Source organism: Hyla sarda, chromosome 5, assembly GCF_029499605.1.
Source record: "Hyla sarda isolate aHylSar1 chromosome 5, aHylSar1.hap1, whole genome shotgun sequence".
Classification (NCBI taxonomy): domain Eukaryota; kingdom Metazoa; phylum Chordata; class Amphibia; order Anura; family Hylidae; genus Hyla; species Hyla sarda.
This window is the reverse complement of record NC_079193.1, coordinates 330811950-330830855: the sequence shown is the minus strand read 5'-3', so window position 1 is coordinate 330830855 and position 18906 is coordinate 330811950. Positions and strand designations below refer to the sequence as shown.

Below are 18906 nucleotides of genomic sequence, written 5' to 3'. Positions count from 1 at the left end.
TTATTGATTATAGCTGCTCAGTTATCTATTAAAATGCATCTAGTCTCCTGAATTGAAATTTAAAGAGAACCTGTCATAAAAAAAAAACTTTTTATATGTTGTTAATTAATATATTAAAAATAACTTTCTAATACCATGTCATTAAAACATTTTTTATATTGATATTGACTTGTAAAAACTGACCCCTAGGGGTCTCCCTACATGTCCCGGCTGCAAGTCTCTCAGAGTTCAGACTCCTGCATGAGTCCTAACTCTCATAGTGCAGCCTGGACACTGACAAGCACAGCGCAGCCCCATGCCTGTCAATCAGACAGACGGGAGCGAGCACTGTGCACGCTGCATGGCACACCTTAGATACATTAAAAGGGGACTCCCGAGGAAAACTTTTTTTGTTAATCAACTGGTGCCAGAAAGTTAAACAGATTTGTAAATTACTCCTATTAAAAAAAATCTTAATCCTTCCAGTACTTATTAGCTGCTGAATACTACAGGGGAAATTCTTTTCTTTTTGGAACACAGAGCTCTCTGTGAATCACAAGCACAGTGCTCTCTGCTGACATCTCAGTCCATTTTAGGAACTGTCCAGAGCAGCATATGTTTGTCCAGAGTAGGAGAAAATCCCCATAGCAAACATATGCTGCTCTGGACAGTTCCTAAAATGGACAGAGATGTCAGCAGAGAGCATTGTGCTCGAGATTCAGCAGAGAGCTCTATGTTCCAAAAAGAAAGACTGAAAGGATTACATTTTTTTAATAGAAATAATTTACAAATCTGTTTAACTTTCTGCCACCAAATGATTTATAAAAAATAAATAAAAAAAAAGTTTTCCATCGGAGTACCCCTTTAAACACTGCCTGCATTGAGCAAGCTTTGAAAAAGGATTGTGAAGGAAATACTGGGCGAAAATGAAAAAGAATAACTGTGGGGGGCAGGTATTGAAGAGGTGCAACATACCAGCAGCATAATATAAAGCAATGGAGATGGTGGCAAGTGCTCTTTAAATCTATCAGTGGCAAATCAACAAAATATCAGATTGTTTGTAGTAGGAAAATGTATAAAAAAAAAAAAAAAACCCTTACGGCTGTTTGTAGGTCATTTTCTCTGCAGATTTTCTGCAGCATATGGATGACATTTCTTAATGGAGTTTTCCCAATCTGCTGAAAGAAAACCCACATTACTTCTGTTGGAACATTCCCAAAAAGGTTTCTGCTGTCCAGGCAATTTTTTTTACCTATACTGAGCGTATGTTTACATGGCGGAATGTCCATGCGGAATTCTGCCAGAATATTTCAGACATTCCGCTGCAGCACTTGATTTTAATGGGATTCTGCTGCATTGTCTACACGGTGGAATATCAGCAACAGATGTTTCTGTCGCGGAAATTCCAAATCCGGCATCTGCAGAAAGAACAGACCTGTTCACTCTTTCTGCGGATTCCGCTCAGAAATGCATTACCGTCTTTTCGGGTGGTCCTAGCGTCTGTCGGCAGAATGTCTGCCCGTGTTTTATCGGGCAGATAGTCCACACATTTTCTGCCGTGTGAACATAGCCTTAGAGGGAATCTGTCAGCTGAGATTTATGATAGGAGCTGCAGACACCATCAGGTGACAGGATGACTATACCAAACATAAAACCTTTTATAAGTTGTGGAAAAGCCATCAACACTAACAATTTATGAATTTCTCTCTTGGCTTCAAGAGTCCAGGGGGCAGGTCTAAGCTTCTTAAGTGGTGCAGTATGGTGCAGGATTTAGAGACGGGGCTTAGCACGCTGTACGTCAATCGACCAGGACAAGAGGGAAGGAGGGGGGGGGGCACAGAAGGTAATGGATGCCATGGAACGTAAGCAGCTTGGCCTCGCCTCCTTGACACTTTAGTATAGGGAGAAAATTATGGCACATCCTTAAACACTAACAAAAGCACGTTTGGTATCGTTGTTATGTTACCTATCTGATGCCGTCTGATTTACACTGCTCAAAAAAATAAAGGGAACACTTAAACAACACAATGTAACTCCAAGTCAATGACACTTCTGTGAAATCACACTGTCCACTCCGGAAGCAACACTGATTGACAATCAATTTCACATGCTGTTGTGCAAATGGAACAGACAACAGGTGGAAATTATAGGCAATTAGGAAGACCCCCCCAATAAAGGAGTTGTTCTGCAGGTGGTGACCACAGACCACTTCTCAGTTCCTATGCTTCGTGGATGATGTTTTGGTCACTTTTGAATGCTGGCAGTGCTTTCACTCTAGTGGTAGCATGAGACGGAGTCTACAACTCACACAAGTGGCTCATTTAGTGCAGCTCATCCAGGATGGCACATCAATGTGAACTGTGGCAAGGAGGTTTACTCTGTCAGCGTAGTGTTCAGAGCATGGAGGCGCTACCAGGAGACAGGCCAGTACATCAGGAGATGTGGAGGAGACAGTAGGAGGGCAACAACCCAGCAGCAGGAGCGCTACCTCTGCCTTTGTGCAAGGAGGAGCCGGAGGAGCACTGCCAGAGCCCTGCAAAATGACCTCCAGCAGGTCACAAATGTGCATGTGTCCACTCAAACGGTGAGATACACACTCCATGAGGGTGGTATAAGGGCCCGACGTCCATAGGTGGGGGTTGTGTTGGCATTTGCCAGAGAACACTAAGATTTGCAAATTCTCCACTGACGCCCTGTGCTCTTCACAGATGAAAGCAGATTCACACTGAGCACATGTGACAGAGTCTGGAGACGCCATGGAGAATGTTATGCTGCCTGCAACATCCTCCAGCATGACCGGTTTGGCAGTGGGTCAGTAATGGTGTGGAGTGGCATTTCTTTGGAGCCGCACAGCCCTCCATGTGATTGTATAAAGTAGCCTGACTGCCATTATGTACCGAGATGAGATCCTCAGACTTGTGAGACCATATGCTGGTGCGATTGGCCCTGGGTTCCTCCTAATGCAAAGACAATGCTAGACCTCATGTGGCTGGAGTGTGTCAGCAGTTTCTGCAAGAGGAAGGCATTGATGCTATGGACTGGCCGCCCGTTCCCCAGTCCTGAATCCGATTGAACACATCTGGGACATCATGTCTCGCCCCATCCACCAACGCCACGTTGCACCACAGACTGTCCAGGAGTTGGCGGATGCTTTAGTCCAGGTCTGGGAGGACATCCCTCAGGAGCATGCCCAGGCATTGTAGGGAGGTCATACAGACACATGGAGGCCACACACACTACTGAGCCTCATTGTGACTTGTTTTAAGGACATTACATAAAGTTGGTTCAGCCTGTAGTGCGGTTTTCCACTGTGATTTTGAGTGTGACTCCATATCCAGACCTCCAGGGTTGATACATTTGATTTCCATTGATAATTTTTGTGTGATTTTGTTGTCCGCACATTCAACTATGTAAAGATGAAAGTATTTCATACGATTAGTTCATTCATTCAGATCTAGGATGTGTTATCTTAGTGTTCCCTTTATTTTTTTGAGCAGTGTATGATACAAGCTGCACTTTAATTCGTAGAGAAAACTAGTAAAACCCATTGTGGTTGCTGAGGGAACAGTGCATAGCAAACCAAGTCTTCTGAATACACTTTTCAGACAACAGGCAGCCTCCGTTAAAGGCCTTATCCAGGAATAGAAAAACAGAGCCCATTTATTCAAAAAACAGCACCACCCCTGTCCTCAGGTTGTGTTTGGTATTACAACTTGACTCCATTTACTTTGATAGAACTGAGCTGCAATACCACACACAACCTGAGGATAGGTGTGGTGCTGTTTACTAACTCTGTTTTCTATTCCTGGATAACTCCTTTAACTCAGTTGAGGGCACAGTTGACCTGAGGGGAGAAATGGAGCAAGGCAGCCTGACAGAAACCACTGATATAGTCATCATTAAACATATATAAAGGTCTATTCACACGAACAGTATACAGCACATATTAGATCCTGCTGATTTGAAGCGGTGTTCAATCATTTAGTTTACAATGAAATCTGCAGGATCAAATATGCGCAGCATACTGTACGTGTGAATACTCTTTTAAACACTCTCATATGTTCACAGATCCTCTTTAAGGAGAACTCCGGCAAAAGTTAACATATCCTCTATCCACAGGGTAGGGGATAAGTAGCTGATCGCAGGGGTCTGATGGCCCCCCCCCCACACACACACAATCACCAGGATGGGACCCCAGCGTTCTCAGTGAGGAGCTTAGGTCGTCTACCGGTACACGCTCCATTCATTCCTATGGGAGCACTGAAGAGACCCGAATATAGCGCTCTGACATCACCGGCGCTCCCATAGAAATTAATGGAGCACGTGCCGTGTACCGGAAGTGTGTTTTTGTGTGTGTGTGTGTGTGTGTGTGCGCTGGTTGCGTTTATGTGTGTTTTTTTTTTTTGTGTGTGTGTGTGTGTGTGTTTGTTTTGTGTGTGTGTGTGTGTGTGTGTGTTTGTTTGTTTTGTTTGTGTGTGTGTGTGTTTGTTTTGTTTGTGTGTGTGTGTGTGTTTGTTTTGTTTGTGTGTGTGTGTGTGTTTGTTTTGTTTGTGTGTGTGTGTGTGTTTGTTTTGTTTGTGTGTGTGTGTTTGTTTTGTTTGTCTGTGTGTTTGTGTGTGTTTGTTTTTGTGTGTGTTTGTTTTTGTGTGTGTTTGTTTTTGTGTGTGTTTGTTTTTGTGTGTGTTTGTTTTTGTGTGTGTTTGTTTTTGTGTGTGTTTGTTTTTGTGTGTGTTTGTTGTTTGTTTGTTTGTGTGTTTTGTTTGTGTGTGTTTTGTTTGTGTGTGTGTGTTTTGTTTGTGTGTGTGTGTTTGTGTGTGTGTGTGTGTGTGTTTGTGTGTGTGTGTGTGTTTTGTTTGTGTGTGTGTATTTTGTTTGTGTGTGTGTGTTGTTTGTGTGTGTGTGTTTGTTTTGTTTGTGTGTGTTTGTGTGTGTGTTTGTTTTGTTTGTGTGTGTGTGTGTGTGTTTGTTTTTGTGTTTGTTGTTTGTTTTTGTGTGTTTGTTGTTTGTTTGTGTGTGTGTGTTTTGTTTGTGTGTGTGTTTTGTTTGTGTGTGTGTGTGTGTGTGTGTTTTGTTTGTGTGTGTGGGAGTGCCCAGCAGCCAGACCCATGCGATCAGCTACTTATCTATTCTGTGGATAAAAGATAAGTTCCTTTTTGCCGGAGTACTCCTTTAAGAGTCTATTCACACACACAGTATCTTACAAACATTTGAAGCTGCACTAAAATCTGCAGCATCAACTATCGCAGGATACTGTACGTGTGAATGGACTCTTAAGAGGATCTGTGAACACATAAAAGTTCTAGTGACTTTGCCTTTATATAAGGAGAGAATCTGGTATCGATTGAGGATATAGTATATGTATATAAGAATATGTATAGTATATATATCTCATGCAGTAAATAATGCAGTCAGAAGTACACGGCGATGCATTTACTGCGTATTCATGGGATTTTTTAATAGAAAACAAAAACTATTACACAGTGTTACCTGGATGACTGTGCCGCAACACAGTGCACTGACCACGTTTATTATACATTGCACGGGCAGATTCAGCACGGCGCCGACTGCGGCCACCATAGTGGTAATAGGACATCGGGGAGGGGAATAATGGTCAGAATTGTTCATCGGGTCAGGTATCGGGGCCCATAGCGGACAGATGAGATATTTCTTACACGGACACTTCCAGGACTGGAGCCGGTATGAGAATGAAGAGAACATTGACGGTCAATTTGCATAGTTTACCGTTCCCTAATGATAAGATCAATTAAATCGTGCATATGACCCACAGGGGTTCACAGTCCGTAGGTCTTTGTGAGGTTGGATATGGCATCTCGGTCAAAGTTCTCATTCTCCATTCCTGACAGACTCGTGAGGACACTTTGAACTTGGTCTTTTTCGTCTTGGTTGAGTAGTAAGACCACCACCTGAGGAGAAGATAAGAACGTTCAGTAAAAGAAGACAACATTGGCATGCCGGAGACTTCTAGCAGTGTTCCCCAACCAGGGTGCCTCCAGCTGTTGCAAAACTACAACTCCCAGCATGGCCGGACAGCCGCAGGCTGTCCGGCCATGCTGGGTGTTGTAGTTTTGCAACAGCTGGAGGCACCCTGGTTGGGGAACACTGACATACAGTATGCCCTGGGTGGTAATATACAGAGAGAGAAGAATACACAGGAACAATGGGTCGGTTATATATATGTCCCATGTAGCTTATCTCTTTGTAGCCCAAATATTAAAAGGCTCATTTTGTTGCCGATTGCCGTTCTTTCTTTCTATTTGTACCGAGAAATAGCGCAAATTCCCTCTCTTTCTGATTGTGTTTTAGGCCAAGTCCAAAATTTTTCTATGCCAGTTAGCCCCTGATGAGGTCACATGTAACAATGTGCTGAAACGCGTTGGGCAGAGCTAGTAATTCTATTTAATTATTCATTACCAGCATACAATTTAATTAGGCTTTTTGCTTCTGTGGGGCAATCTCTACATATGCAATTTTAACAGCCTTGTTTGTGTCTATCTTTAGTTACAGGGCTGACAATTTTGCCCTGTCACTTATCTATACATCACTTTGTTGAATCAGTGTGTTTTAACCTATATATTAAAAGCTATGCTTTATTAGCACCTCTATTTTTTCTCTCCCCCTTATTATCATTTGCAAGTCCAAATCTCTTTCAAAGCAAAAATTTTAAAAAAATTAAAAAACTGGAGCTGGATGGACCATTGCACAGATCCCATTTACTTTAAGGGATACTCCAGGGGAAACCAATTTTTTTTTTTTTTTTAAATCAACCGGTGCTGGCCGGAAGAAGCACGCACTTAAATGCGAAACTGCCGGCGTAGCCTCCGAGCGCCATTCACCAGTGCCTATGCCGTCACCCAGCACCCCGTTACCGGACTTCCAGACCCAACTGTCTCTGCCTAGTGGTGAGTGCACGTACGTGCTCTTTGTTTATTCTGTATTTGATGCTTTATGCTTGTGTATGTGCACCCCGCAGGAGACACTGAGACAGGTCGCCGAGGATCGTTTTGCGAGTCGTAGGAGGCGACATCGTTTTCTGAGTGCTCTCCCCGTTTTCTTGCTTCATTTTGTGGTTTAGATTTGTAAATTACTTATAATCTTAATCCTTCCAGTACTTAGCTGCTGTATGCTCCACAGGAAGTTCTCTTCTTTTTGAAGTTCTTTTCTTTCAGACCACAGTGCTCTCTGCTGACACCTCTGTCCACGTCAAGAACTGTCCAGAGCAGGAGCAAATCCCCATAGCAAACCTCTTCTGCTCTGGACAGTTCCTGACATGGACAGAGGTGTCAGCAGAGAGCACTGTGGTCAGACAGAAAAGAAATTAAAAAAGAAAAGAACTTCCTGTGGAGTATACAGCAGCTGATAAGTACTGGAAGGATTATGATTTTTAAATAGAATTTACATAATCTGTTTAACTCTCTGGCACCAGGTGATTTAAAAACTAATTTTTGTTTTCCAGTGGAGTACCCCTTTAAATGAAGTCTGCCTGGTTTTCCATTATTGTCCATTGTTTTGCAGATTTAAGCAGAAAAAAAAATGATCCGCAGAATTTATTTTCTCCGCTCAAGTCCTTTTATTTGGATGGATTCAGCATAGAGAGCTCCAAAGCTGATGTAAACAAGGCCCAAGTTTTAGGCAGAGTTCACACAGACAAATCTGCTACATTTTTTTAGACTGTCTGGTCTACTGGTCAGCCAGAGCCACACTGATAAAACAGTCTAAGGGTCTATTCACACGTACAGTATTCTGTGCAGATTTTATGCGCAGGATTTTCTGCTGCAGATTTCTATGTAAACGGAATGACTGAACACAGCTTGAAATCCTGCGCATCAAATCTGTGCAGAATACTGTACGTGTGAATAGACACTAAAGGGGTATTTTTATTTAGACCGATTAGACCCATTAGATGGCATTCTGTGCTTTAAAAAAATAAATAAATTGGGATCACACTGGTGTGGAGCTGTGCGGTGTCCGTTGCTGCCGTGGCGCCGTGTCTGTGGGGGGGTGCGGCCCATAGACTGGTTTGGGTGGCATTGGGGCCGCTCTGCCAGTGGGTCGTTCCCCCCCGTGGGCATTGGTGTCGCGGCGGTGGTGGTCGCCGCCCAGTGCTACACCATATTATGCTAGGGACGTTAGGGACGCACTCTTAATAGGAGGCCTTGACGCGGCGAGTGGGCTTGTACCTTTTGATCAAAATGTATACTAACAACCTGTTAGTTTTTTATATTATGCTGAGAAGCAATTAGATCATTATACAAGATTGTAGATGTGCGGCCATGTCTGTTTTTTCTACCAGGATTTTAAAAATTTTTTGTAGTCCCTTGTAAGCCACACCCCTTTCATTAGACCACACCTCTGACCTATTTGGCCACACCCCTTCATCAAGGACAGCACAAAAGTGTCAAAGGTTACGGTCACCCAGGTGGATTACTCGTGTTACCTGCTGCAAGTTTGAGCTGCGTCAGATTTTCCACGGAAGGAGGAAAAAATGTAAAATTATTGAAAAATCTGCAGCAGATTACACGGACCTAAATGGGAAAACCGCAGCGGGAAACTTGACCGTACTTAAACAAATGTGGTGCAAGGTACGTATGCTGATTTTTTTGTGATTGTAATTTGCCCTAATTTATATTGATAAGCTCTAAATCTGCATAACAAATATTTATTTTTTGATATTTGGTGCTGAATTATAACACGTGAGAATTCTAGGGAAGCAAAGTCTTGGAAAACCGTGATAAACGAGGTCGCTGCACAACGCAACCATTTTCCTATATACTGGGGAAAACGAAAAATCACACAGATCTCATAAATATACTATGTGGCATGAGTGCCTTATATTTTAATGAGCTTACACCAGAAAACCGTCATCAATATATTCATAAATCTTGTCTATATCTGGATGGGGACCCGAACCATTAAGTATATTCTCCATCAGAATCAAGCAAATCCAAAAGGGTGCAATACATAGAAACATAGAATGTGTCAGAAAATAAGAACCATTCGGCCCATCTAGTCTGCCCAATATTCTGAATACTATGAATAGTCCCTGGCCCTATCATATGAAGGATAGCCTTATACCTATCCCTATCTTATATGAAGGATAGCCTTATACCTATCCCTATCTTATATGAAGGATAGCCTTATACCTATCCCTATCTTATATGAAGAATAACCTTATACCTATCCCTATCTTATATGAAGGATAGCCTTATACCTATCCCTATCTTATATGAAGGATAGCCTTATACCTATCCCTATCTTATATGAAGGATAGCCTTATTCCTATCCCTATCTTATATGAAGGATAGCCTTATACCTATCCCTATCTTATATGAAGAATAGCCTTATACCTATCCCTATCTTATATGAAGGATAGCCTTATACCTATCCCTATCTTATATGAAGGATAGCCTTATACCTATCCCTATCTTATATGGAGGATAGCCTTATGCCTATCTTATATGAAGGATAGTTTTAGGCCTATCACTATCTTTTATGAAGGATAGCCTTATACCTATCCCTATCTTATATGAAGGATAGCCTTATGCCTATCCCCATCTTATATAAAGGATAGCTTTAGGCCTATCCCTATCTTATATGGAGGATAGCCTTATGCCTATCTTATATGAAGGATAGCCTTATGCCTATCCCTATCTTATATGAAGGATAGCCTTATGCCTACCCCATGCATGCTTAAACTTCTTTACTGTATTTGCAGCGACCACCTCTGCAGGAAGGCTATTCCATGCATCCACTACTCTAAAGGTTTTACTTACTGATATTACTGCAAAAAACATTTGCCAAACTAAATTGGTCCTCACTCCTGAGGTCCCCACTAGTAACAAGACCTCATTCTGAATATTCTCCATTCACTACAACCCTGTGTTATCGGTCACTGCCTAATCCACTCAACATCATCAAAGAGAAGTATAGGCACAATAATACCAGATACAGGGCAGTGTCAATAAATAAATGCAATTACAAACATATATAAACCTTAAATAACAGAAGGAAAAAGCTCCTTCTTGATATCCAACCACCATGAGAGCAATAAGTTTCACCTTTTAAACATTGTGGGAGTGAGAAGATAATATATCAAAAGATAGAGAAATATGGGGGGGGGCTGCCCCAATAGTAGTCACATAGTTATTCCATATATCCCAGACTCACCACCTTTTCATACAAGGCTTTGGCACATACCCAAAATGGGAAGTTGATCTGCCGTTCACCTCAATACTAGAGCTTTTCCCACAGAACAATGGAAATATTTTGTTGCCAGAGCTCCTCACTGAAGAGATACCCACCTCTGGTGAACGGTTGGATGCCATCTACACCCATGCCCAACTCAAAGTCATTAAGCCCATGCAGCTCACTATACATGTTTTTGGGGCCAAATGCTCTAGCTGCCCCTCGGGACTGTAATCAGTCCATAAATTGGCTAGGCTGGTCTGGCGATACACCAAAAAGGGTCCTAATTTATTTGTTATTTATATGTTCACCTATGATAACGCAGACAGTATCCGTTTATGAAGTGTGCAGTGATCAATATCATTACAAGCCAATAAGCGTCTCTTACCGAAAATCTGTCGGCTGAACTGAGGTGCGCCAGGTGGCGGTAGACCAGGGCCGGATTCTTCTCCAGGACGTGGTGCTTTAGTGACTGTACAATAAGCAGCAGAGTCTCTGTATCCAGCTTGTTGCTTAGAAACACAGGTAAGTCCTTTGGGTCTATTATAGACAGTAGATGGGCACAGCCTTCCTGATCCTTTCCTGCCCTCATCCCATTCAGGAGCTGCTCAAATTCCAGGGCATTGCTGGGCTTTGTGATGCCAGAGCTGTGCGTCTTCCTCAGCGAGTCCTTGTCTTCATCGACATTACTGGGATTAGATGTCTTCTCTTTCTCCTCCACCTGTAAAGACATTGAATAATAATTCACAATGCAGTTCTTGTGGTCCATGTACAATGGGGTCAGCCACCAACAGAATAAGGGGATGTTCCCACCATGGAATGACCAAGCGGAATTCTGCCAGAATATTCCACATGGACATTCCGCAGCAGCAGAGTCCTATTGAATTTCAATGGGATTCTGCTGCACTGTGCACATGGTGAAATTCCCATGGCAGAAGTTTCTGCCACGGAAATCCCAATTCTGGTGTCCACAAAAAAAAAAAATAATTTAAATAGACTTGTCATTTCTTTTTGCGAATTTTGCTCGATAATGCATTGCAGTCTATGAGACCCCGCATTTTCGAGCGTTCCTAGCGCCCGCTGGATTATTCAAATGTGTGGAATGTTTGCCCGCGGTTTTCCAGGCAGGCATTTCGCACATTTTCCTAACGAGCAAACATAGATCGGGTCTAAGGCTACTTTCACACTGTGAAAGTTGCTCCGTTACAAATGGACATTAAGGGCATCCCCCCACCCCACTTTGACAGCCCTTAAAAGGGGGACTCCGGTGGAAAACTTTTTTTTTTTCTTCTTCTTCATCATCAACTGGTGCCAGAAAGTTAAACAGATTCGTAAATTACTTCTATTAAAAAAAATCTTTGCCCTTCCAGTACTTTTTAGCAGCTGTATGCTACAGAGGAAATTTCTGTTTTTTGTTTTGTCCACAGTGCTCTCTGCTGACATCTGATGCCCGTATCAGGAACTGTCCAGAGCAAGAGAAAATCCCCATTGCAAACCTATGCTGTCTAGACAGTTCCTGACACGGACAGCGGTGTCAGCAGAGAGCACTGTGGACAAGACAAAAAAGAAATTCAAAAAGAAAAGAATTTCCTCTGTAGCATACAGCCGCTAAAAAGTACTGGAAGGGTAAAGATTTTTTTTTTAATAGAAGTAATTTACAAATCTGTTTAACCTTCTGGCACCAGTTGATTTAAAAAAAAAAAAAATGTTTTCTACCGGAGTAATCCCTTTAAGGTCCCTTATTATAACGAAGCATAACTTGAATGAGATTCCTCTAATGTCCGTTATAACTCCCGTTATTGCAGCCGAAGATAGCGGGAGAAAAAGACTGCACAAATTGTTCTTCCGCTATCTTCCTACCGAACGTCAACTACCGGGCGAAAACAGTAGCGTGAGAGAAGCCTAATAATGCGATGTGGCCGTGATCAGAGGTTATAGGACATTTTGGAATACACATTTGTCCCAGATGTATAGGCCATGAAAGGGGTACTCCGGGGGAAAACTTTTTTTTTTTTTTTAATCAACTGGTGCCAGAAAGTTAAACCAATTTGTAAATTACTTCTATAAAAAAATCTTAATCCTTCCAATACATTTTATGGGCTGTATACTACAGAGGAAATTCTTTTCTTTTTGGATTTCTCTGATGTCACGAGCACAGTGCTTTCTGCTGACCTCTACTGTCCGTTTTAGGAACTGTCCAGAGCAGCATATGTTTGCTATGGGGATTTTCTCCTGCTCTGGACAGTTCCAAACATGGACAGCAGAGGTCAGCAGAGAGCACTGTGGTCGTATGTCACATCAGAGAAATCCAAAAAGAAAAGCATTTCTTCTGTAGTATACAGCCCCTAAAAAGTACTGGAAGGATTAAGATTTCTTAATCGAAGTAATTTACAAATCTGTTTAACTTTCAGGCACCAGTTGATAAAAAAAAATAAAAAAAAACAAGGTTTCCACGGGAGTACCCCTTGAACCTCAGACCATCATCTTCGTGTCCTGCTCATCCAGGATGGGGCTGCTATTCTGTAGTTCATGCAAATTACATAGAAAGCAGCAAGTATTAAAGGGGTTATCCAGGAAAAAACTTTTTTTTTATATATCAACTGGCTTCAGAAAGTAAAACAGATTTGTAAATTACTTCTATTAAAAAATCTTAATCCTTTCAGTACTTATGAGCTTCTGAAGTTAAGGTCGTTCTTTTCTGTCTAAGTGCTCTCTGACGACACGTGTCTCGGGAACCGCCCAGTTTAGAAGCAAATCCCCATAGCAAACCTCTTCTAAACTGGGCGGTTCCCGAGACACGTGTCATCAGAGAGCACTTAGATAGAAAAGAACAACCTTTACTTCAGAAGCTCATAAGTACTGAAAGGATTAAGATTTTTTTAATAGAAGTCATTTACAAATCTGTTTAACTTTCTGGAGCCAGTTGATATATATATATAAAAAAAAAAGTTTTTTACTGGATAACCCCTTTAATGCCATTTCGTGACTCCCAGCAAACAGAATTACGGGCAGGAGCTGGAATCAGGGCTCTTGTGCACTTTTGTGCAATTTTCAGCATGAATCCAATAAGAGCAGGAACAAACCTTCTCCAGGGGTCACCTTCCTATTAAACAGGTTCACTGGTCACGTCTGACATCTAGAAGGCTTTCACAATCTGGGAGAAGTGCTGCCATTCATAATCTACTCCAGTGTTTCCCAACCAGGGTGCCTCCAGCTGTTGCAAAGCGACAACTCCCAGCATGCCCGGACAGCCTTTGGCTGTCCGGGCATGCTGGGAGTTGTCGCTTTGCAACAGCTGGAGGCACGCTGGTTGGGAAACACTGGACTACTCAGGACAGGTACATATCATCTGCACAGTGACCCCATGCTGCTTCATCCCTGAAAACGTAATACTCTGAGAATGAATACATTCTAATCCATAATCCCTACTGGGGCATGTGAACATTACAAAAGAGGAGTCCACCAGGGCGGGAGAAGCTGTTCCTGCTTTGGAGGATGTACCCTGAATATAGATTACACCTTTTTTTAACCATTTCATGCAGGAAGAAAATAAGTAATAATTATACCGGCGCTTCCTATATGGAATACCCTAAAAAGGGGATAGCTGCCAGGTATTTTTATGGACCCTGTAGACCATAAAAAAATAGATTAACTCTAAAAATGAATAAATAGATAAAATACCAGCGCTATACGATTAATCAATATATTTTATTAAAGGAATAAATAAAGAGAAAATGATAAAAGGATATGAATATATCTTAGTAGCAGCAAGAAGGGTTGATGTAGGGCTCAATTGGCCAATGATACTCCTTACGGTTGAAAAGAGGCAGCTATTCCCAAAATATATATATCATTTTTTATATAAACCAATAGTAAGCAGCACATCCAGTAAAAAGAGTCCCAGGGGTGCACGCCAATTGGATCTCGGTGCTCCGATCCCATTTTAGATAAAGATGATAATAGGCAGCGAACCAAAGTTAGTGCAAATAAAGGTGTTCTTTATTCCCATATACGAGACAACGTTTCAGCGGTCTCTCATCGCCATTTTCGATGAGAGAGCGCTGAAAACGTTGTCTCGTATATGGAATAAAGAACACCTTTATTTGGTGTGCTGCCTATTATCATTTTTATTTTTTTTATAGCTACCGTATTTTTCGTCCTATAGGACGCACCGGCATATAAGACGCACCCAATTTATAGGTGCAAAATCTAAAAAAAAATAAAAATTTTGAAGCCAATAGTGGTCTTCAACCTGCGGACCTCCAGATGTTGCAAAACTACAACTCCCAGCATGCCCGGACAGCCGTTGGCTGTCCGGGCATGCTGGGAGTTGTAGTTTTGTAACATCTGGAGGTCCGCAGATTGAAGACCACTGCATAGGAGGTAATACTCACGTGTCCCCGCCGCTCCGGACCCGTCACCGCTGCCCTGGATGTCGCCCTCCATCGCTGTCGCGGTGTCCCCGTCGCTCTGGAACGTCTCTGCTGCCGGCCGGGTATCCTCGCTCTCAATCCCCGCCATCACGTCGCTACGCACGCCGACGCACGTACGCGCCGACGTGATGATGAGGAAGGAGAGCGACGGCCATATAGGGGATCCCTGAACGGAGAAGACACCGAGGAGGCAGGTAAGGTCCCTCCCGGTGTCCTGCAAGCACTAACCCGGCTATTCAGTCGGGCGGTCCCGAACAGCCGGGTTAGTGTCACTTTCCCTTCAGATGTGGCGGTCAGCTTTGATCGCCGCGTCTGAAGGGTTAGTACAGGGCATCACCGCGATCGGTGATGTCCTGTATAAGCCGCGGGTCCCGGCCGTTGATGGCCGCAGGGACCGACCCGATAGGTGTGTATTTGCCGTATAAGACGCACCGACTTTTCCCCCCCAGTTTTGGGGAAGAAAAAGTGCGTCTTATACCGCGAAAAATACGGTACTTCTTTTCAACCATCAGGAGTATCATTGGCCAATCGAGCCCTACATCAACCCTTCTTGCTGCTACGAAGTTATATTCATATCCTTTTATCATTTTCTCTTTATTTATTCCTTTTATAAAATATATTGATCATATTGATTAATATATATTCATGCAGGAAGAGTTGAATAGACTGACTACCTGCAGCTCCCCACAATATCAGCAGATAGCTGAGGCTGCTTCCCATTGAAAATGATCTCAAAAAGACAAAAAGGGGGTGATTTATAAGTCCTAAAAAGCAAGAATACAGGCTCAATAAAAGTTGAGCCCCCTCTTAAGTGGGTGTGGCCTGTTGTAAAAGGGGCATTGCCTAATCTCACATATAATTTACTAGCTTTTGCCCGTGGCTTCGCTAGAGTTAAATTAGGGGTAACATAACCTTTTACGATCCTATAATAATGAGGCCACTCTGGGTAAAGTCTACAGGCATCCAAACAACCCAAAACATTAAATCTGCTGTTTCATGGAATTGAAGATCGACATATTTGAGGACTTTTACCGAGTCTGCGTGCAGGGGAACCCGCCTTTTTGCGCTGCTTATATACTGCCAACTGTCCTCATATCCCGACCTGTAATATGTGTACTAGGTATTGAAATATCTCCAGCCGTACGGAAGTTATGTGGGAAGGGAACATACATTTCCCATTGATTTGCATGGGACTTTAAACAAAAACCCTGACACTCACACATGGGGGTAGTTAAGGGTTAAATTACCAAGTATTATCGAAATATCTCCAGACATTTGGAAGTTATGTAGTAACATTTCCCATAGACTTGTATGGGACTTAAAAAGTTATTTATTTATTTTATTTTTTTTTTCTTCACACCCTTAAGGCTGGAATTTCATAAAATCCTTTCTTATTCCTCGTCTACGTCTTTTAAAAAAAAACACCTGTGCAAAAATTCAGGTTTCTAGGTCCAAGGGTTCAGGCTGGGCGTTGACGTGTCAGGTCTTCTCCTTTTATAAATAAGATTACAATATATGCCAGCGTGCAGGCCTACATCGTGATTGAACTCTACTCCAGCTCCGAGCTGGTGTAGATTTTAAAGTCTTGCGTGCATGGGTTGTACCCTAGGCTGTACCCTTTTAATAAATCGGCCTAAGGCCATCAGAGCTTTACTAAGACTGGTGTGTGAAGCACCAGTCTTAGTAAATCACTCCTAAAGTGAAAGTAAGAAAAAGTAATGCAAAAGTATGTGTTTTGCTTTTTTGAAAAAGAAACCGGTAATGTAAATTAAATAGGGCAAAAAAAAAAAAAAAAACACCACAATATCTAATAGATCCCCCCCCCCCCCTACTATTTTATGGGGAAAAAATATGTTCTTCTTAGAAACCATCAGCAAGCAGGTTAAATGATTTTATTGGCCTTATTATTGCTTGTAAGGATTCTCATTTTAACAGTAGCATTGAAATAAATGGAGCCAAGTTGTAATACCCCACACACAACCTCAAGACAGGGCGGTGCTGTTTCTGACAGAAATTAGCTCTGTGTTACTATTCCTGGATAAGGCTGGGTTCACATCACGTTTCCTCCTATACGGGAGCGCATACAGCAGGGGGGAGCTAAAACCTCGCGCTCCCGTTTGCCTTCGTATGTGCTCCTGTATGTCATTCATTTCAATGAGCCGGCCGGAGTGAAACGTTCGGTCGGCTCATTTTTGCGCTGTATGCACTTTTTACCCGGACCTAAAATAGTGGTCAACCATTGTTATAGGTCCAGTTGTAAAAGCGCATACGGTGCAAAAATGAGCCGACTGGACCGAACGTTTCACTCTGGCCGGCTCATTGAAATGAATTACATACGGGAGCGCAAGGTTTTAACTCTCCCCTGCCGTATGCGCTCCCGTATGGGAGAAAACGTGAAGTGAACCCAGCCCTAACCCCTTTAACACTTGAACGGTCTGATGATCATATGAATGCCTCATATATGCATTGGGTATTAATGATTTAATAGGCAAGACAGACAGATCCCCACCTGTCTGATATTGAAGGATTATCTTAAAGAGCAACAGTCACAGATTTTTAACCCCTCAGACCAAAACCATGAATTCAAAGATTATTACTATTCCAATGCAACAATATTTTTGGCTGGTATTAAGAAGTCAGACAAATGCTTTTTTGTGTGCGTTCAGCAACAGTCGGATAGACATGGCCGCGCCTAACCCCTGTACGTCAGCGCTGGGACCGCTGTGTGATTGACACACAGGTCCTCAGCGCACGCGCCCCTTATCTGAATTTCCGGACAGAGCGATCGCTCCCGACCTCTGCCTCCTTCACGCGCCTGTGCAATGCTAGAGATAGAAAGCTCGCTCGCTCTCTGCCTCCAGTGACGGGAATAGCACCCAACGTATCTCCGGAACAGACCAGAAAGAAGTGGAGACCAGACATGGTTAGTATCTGAAGTATGCATGGCACACACATAAGGAAGATAAGGGGCACACGTCACACACACACATAAAGAAGATAAGGGGCACATGCACACACGTCACACGGAGCTTCAGCCTATCACTGGCCGCAGCGATGTCCCGCCTCGGCCGGTGATAGGCTGAAGCTCCTTGTGACGTGCCGGGCTAACCGAAAGTAAGAAGAATACAGCCCGGGGACCAAACACCTGTACCGGAGTGTACCGGAGCTCCGGGGGCTCGTTGGCAGGTAAGATAAAGTGCGTTTTCTTTTATTTTGCAGCCCGGATGGGATAACATGAAAAAAGTGTGCACCGGAGTACTCCTTTAAGGCACATCTCCTCTGCTCATTGACTTTAATGTTATTTCCGCTGTCCTGTTCACACTGCGGAAATGCTGCTAGCGGAATTCCGATGCTGAATTCCTTTCCGCTTGAAGAAAGAAGATGTTCATTCTACACGCAGAACCCGCGAGCCGAATCCAATAGAAGTCAATAACAAAACAAAAAATTCTGCATCACATGATTTTCAAGTGGAATATGAGAGGAATTCAAGCAGAATTCAGAAAAGTAGATTAAATAGCCTCCTCCTTTATTCCTCTTCATTTCCTCTTGGAAATTCTGCTCAAATTCCGCATTAATTCCGCTCGAATTCCGTTTGATGGATAAAATGACAGAAGGCAACAATTTCCTGACCGAAATGATTCCTTGTGAATTCCTCAATGTGAACGCACCCTTAGGTGTTCACACATTCAGGTTTTTAATGGCAATTATGGATTACAGAACAAAGAAAATATCATACGTGGAGGACACACAAAAAGGAAAGGCTTCTCCTAAGTTCAAATCTGGCTGTGATTTCAATGATTCCAATTAAAAACCTGGAAGTGTCAGCACAGCCTTAGAGATGTGGATAAGGGATAGGTTCATTTAACCCAGAACAACCATTTAAAGTCATGGAAAACACCTTTAGCTTTATTTAGAGACCATTTTGCACTCCCAGTACTATATAGAAATAAATAAAAGAATAAAAAATCTTTTGATTGGTTCCAGTTTGAGTTTTTTTATATGATCATTGCAACATCCCACTATGAATGATCGGCTGTGATACATACTGTACCCACAAAAATCCCTGCAGAAAGGTGAGTATGAAGAAAATCTATTACGGTAGTTAAAGGGGTTCTCCGGTGCTTACACATCTTTTCCCCTATCCAAAGGATAGGGGACAAGATGCCTGATCGAGGGAGTCCCGCCGCTGGGGACCCCCGGGATCTAACACGCGGCACCCAGGGACTGATTACAGGCGACCACCGGGCCGGCAGCGTGTGACGTCACGACCCCGCCCCCGTGTGACGTCACG

At 42.8% G+C, this 18906-nt stretch overlaps 1 protein-coding gene across 3 annotated transcripts in view; it reads right to left on the bottom strand.

Annotated features, from left to right (window-relative positions):
* Positions 1-5404: 5404 nt before the first annotated feature.
* Positions 5405-18906, bottom strand: part of SPAG1 (sperm associated antigen 1) — a 94849-nt gene continuing 81347 nt past the window's right edge. For all 3 annotated transcript variants that reach the window (XM_056522400.1, XM_056522402.1, XM_056522401.1), the window contains 2 exons: positions 10571-10903; positions 5405-5903 (listed from right to left, as the gene is read on the bottom strand). In XM_056522400.1, coding sequence (XP_056378375.1) covers positions 5772-5903; positions 10571-10903 — 465 coding nt within the window. In that variant the 3' untranslated portion in view covers positions 5405-5771. The remainder of the gene's footprint in view (positions 5904-10570; positions 10904-18906) is intronic.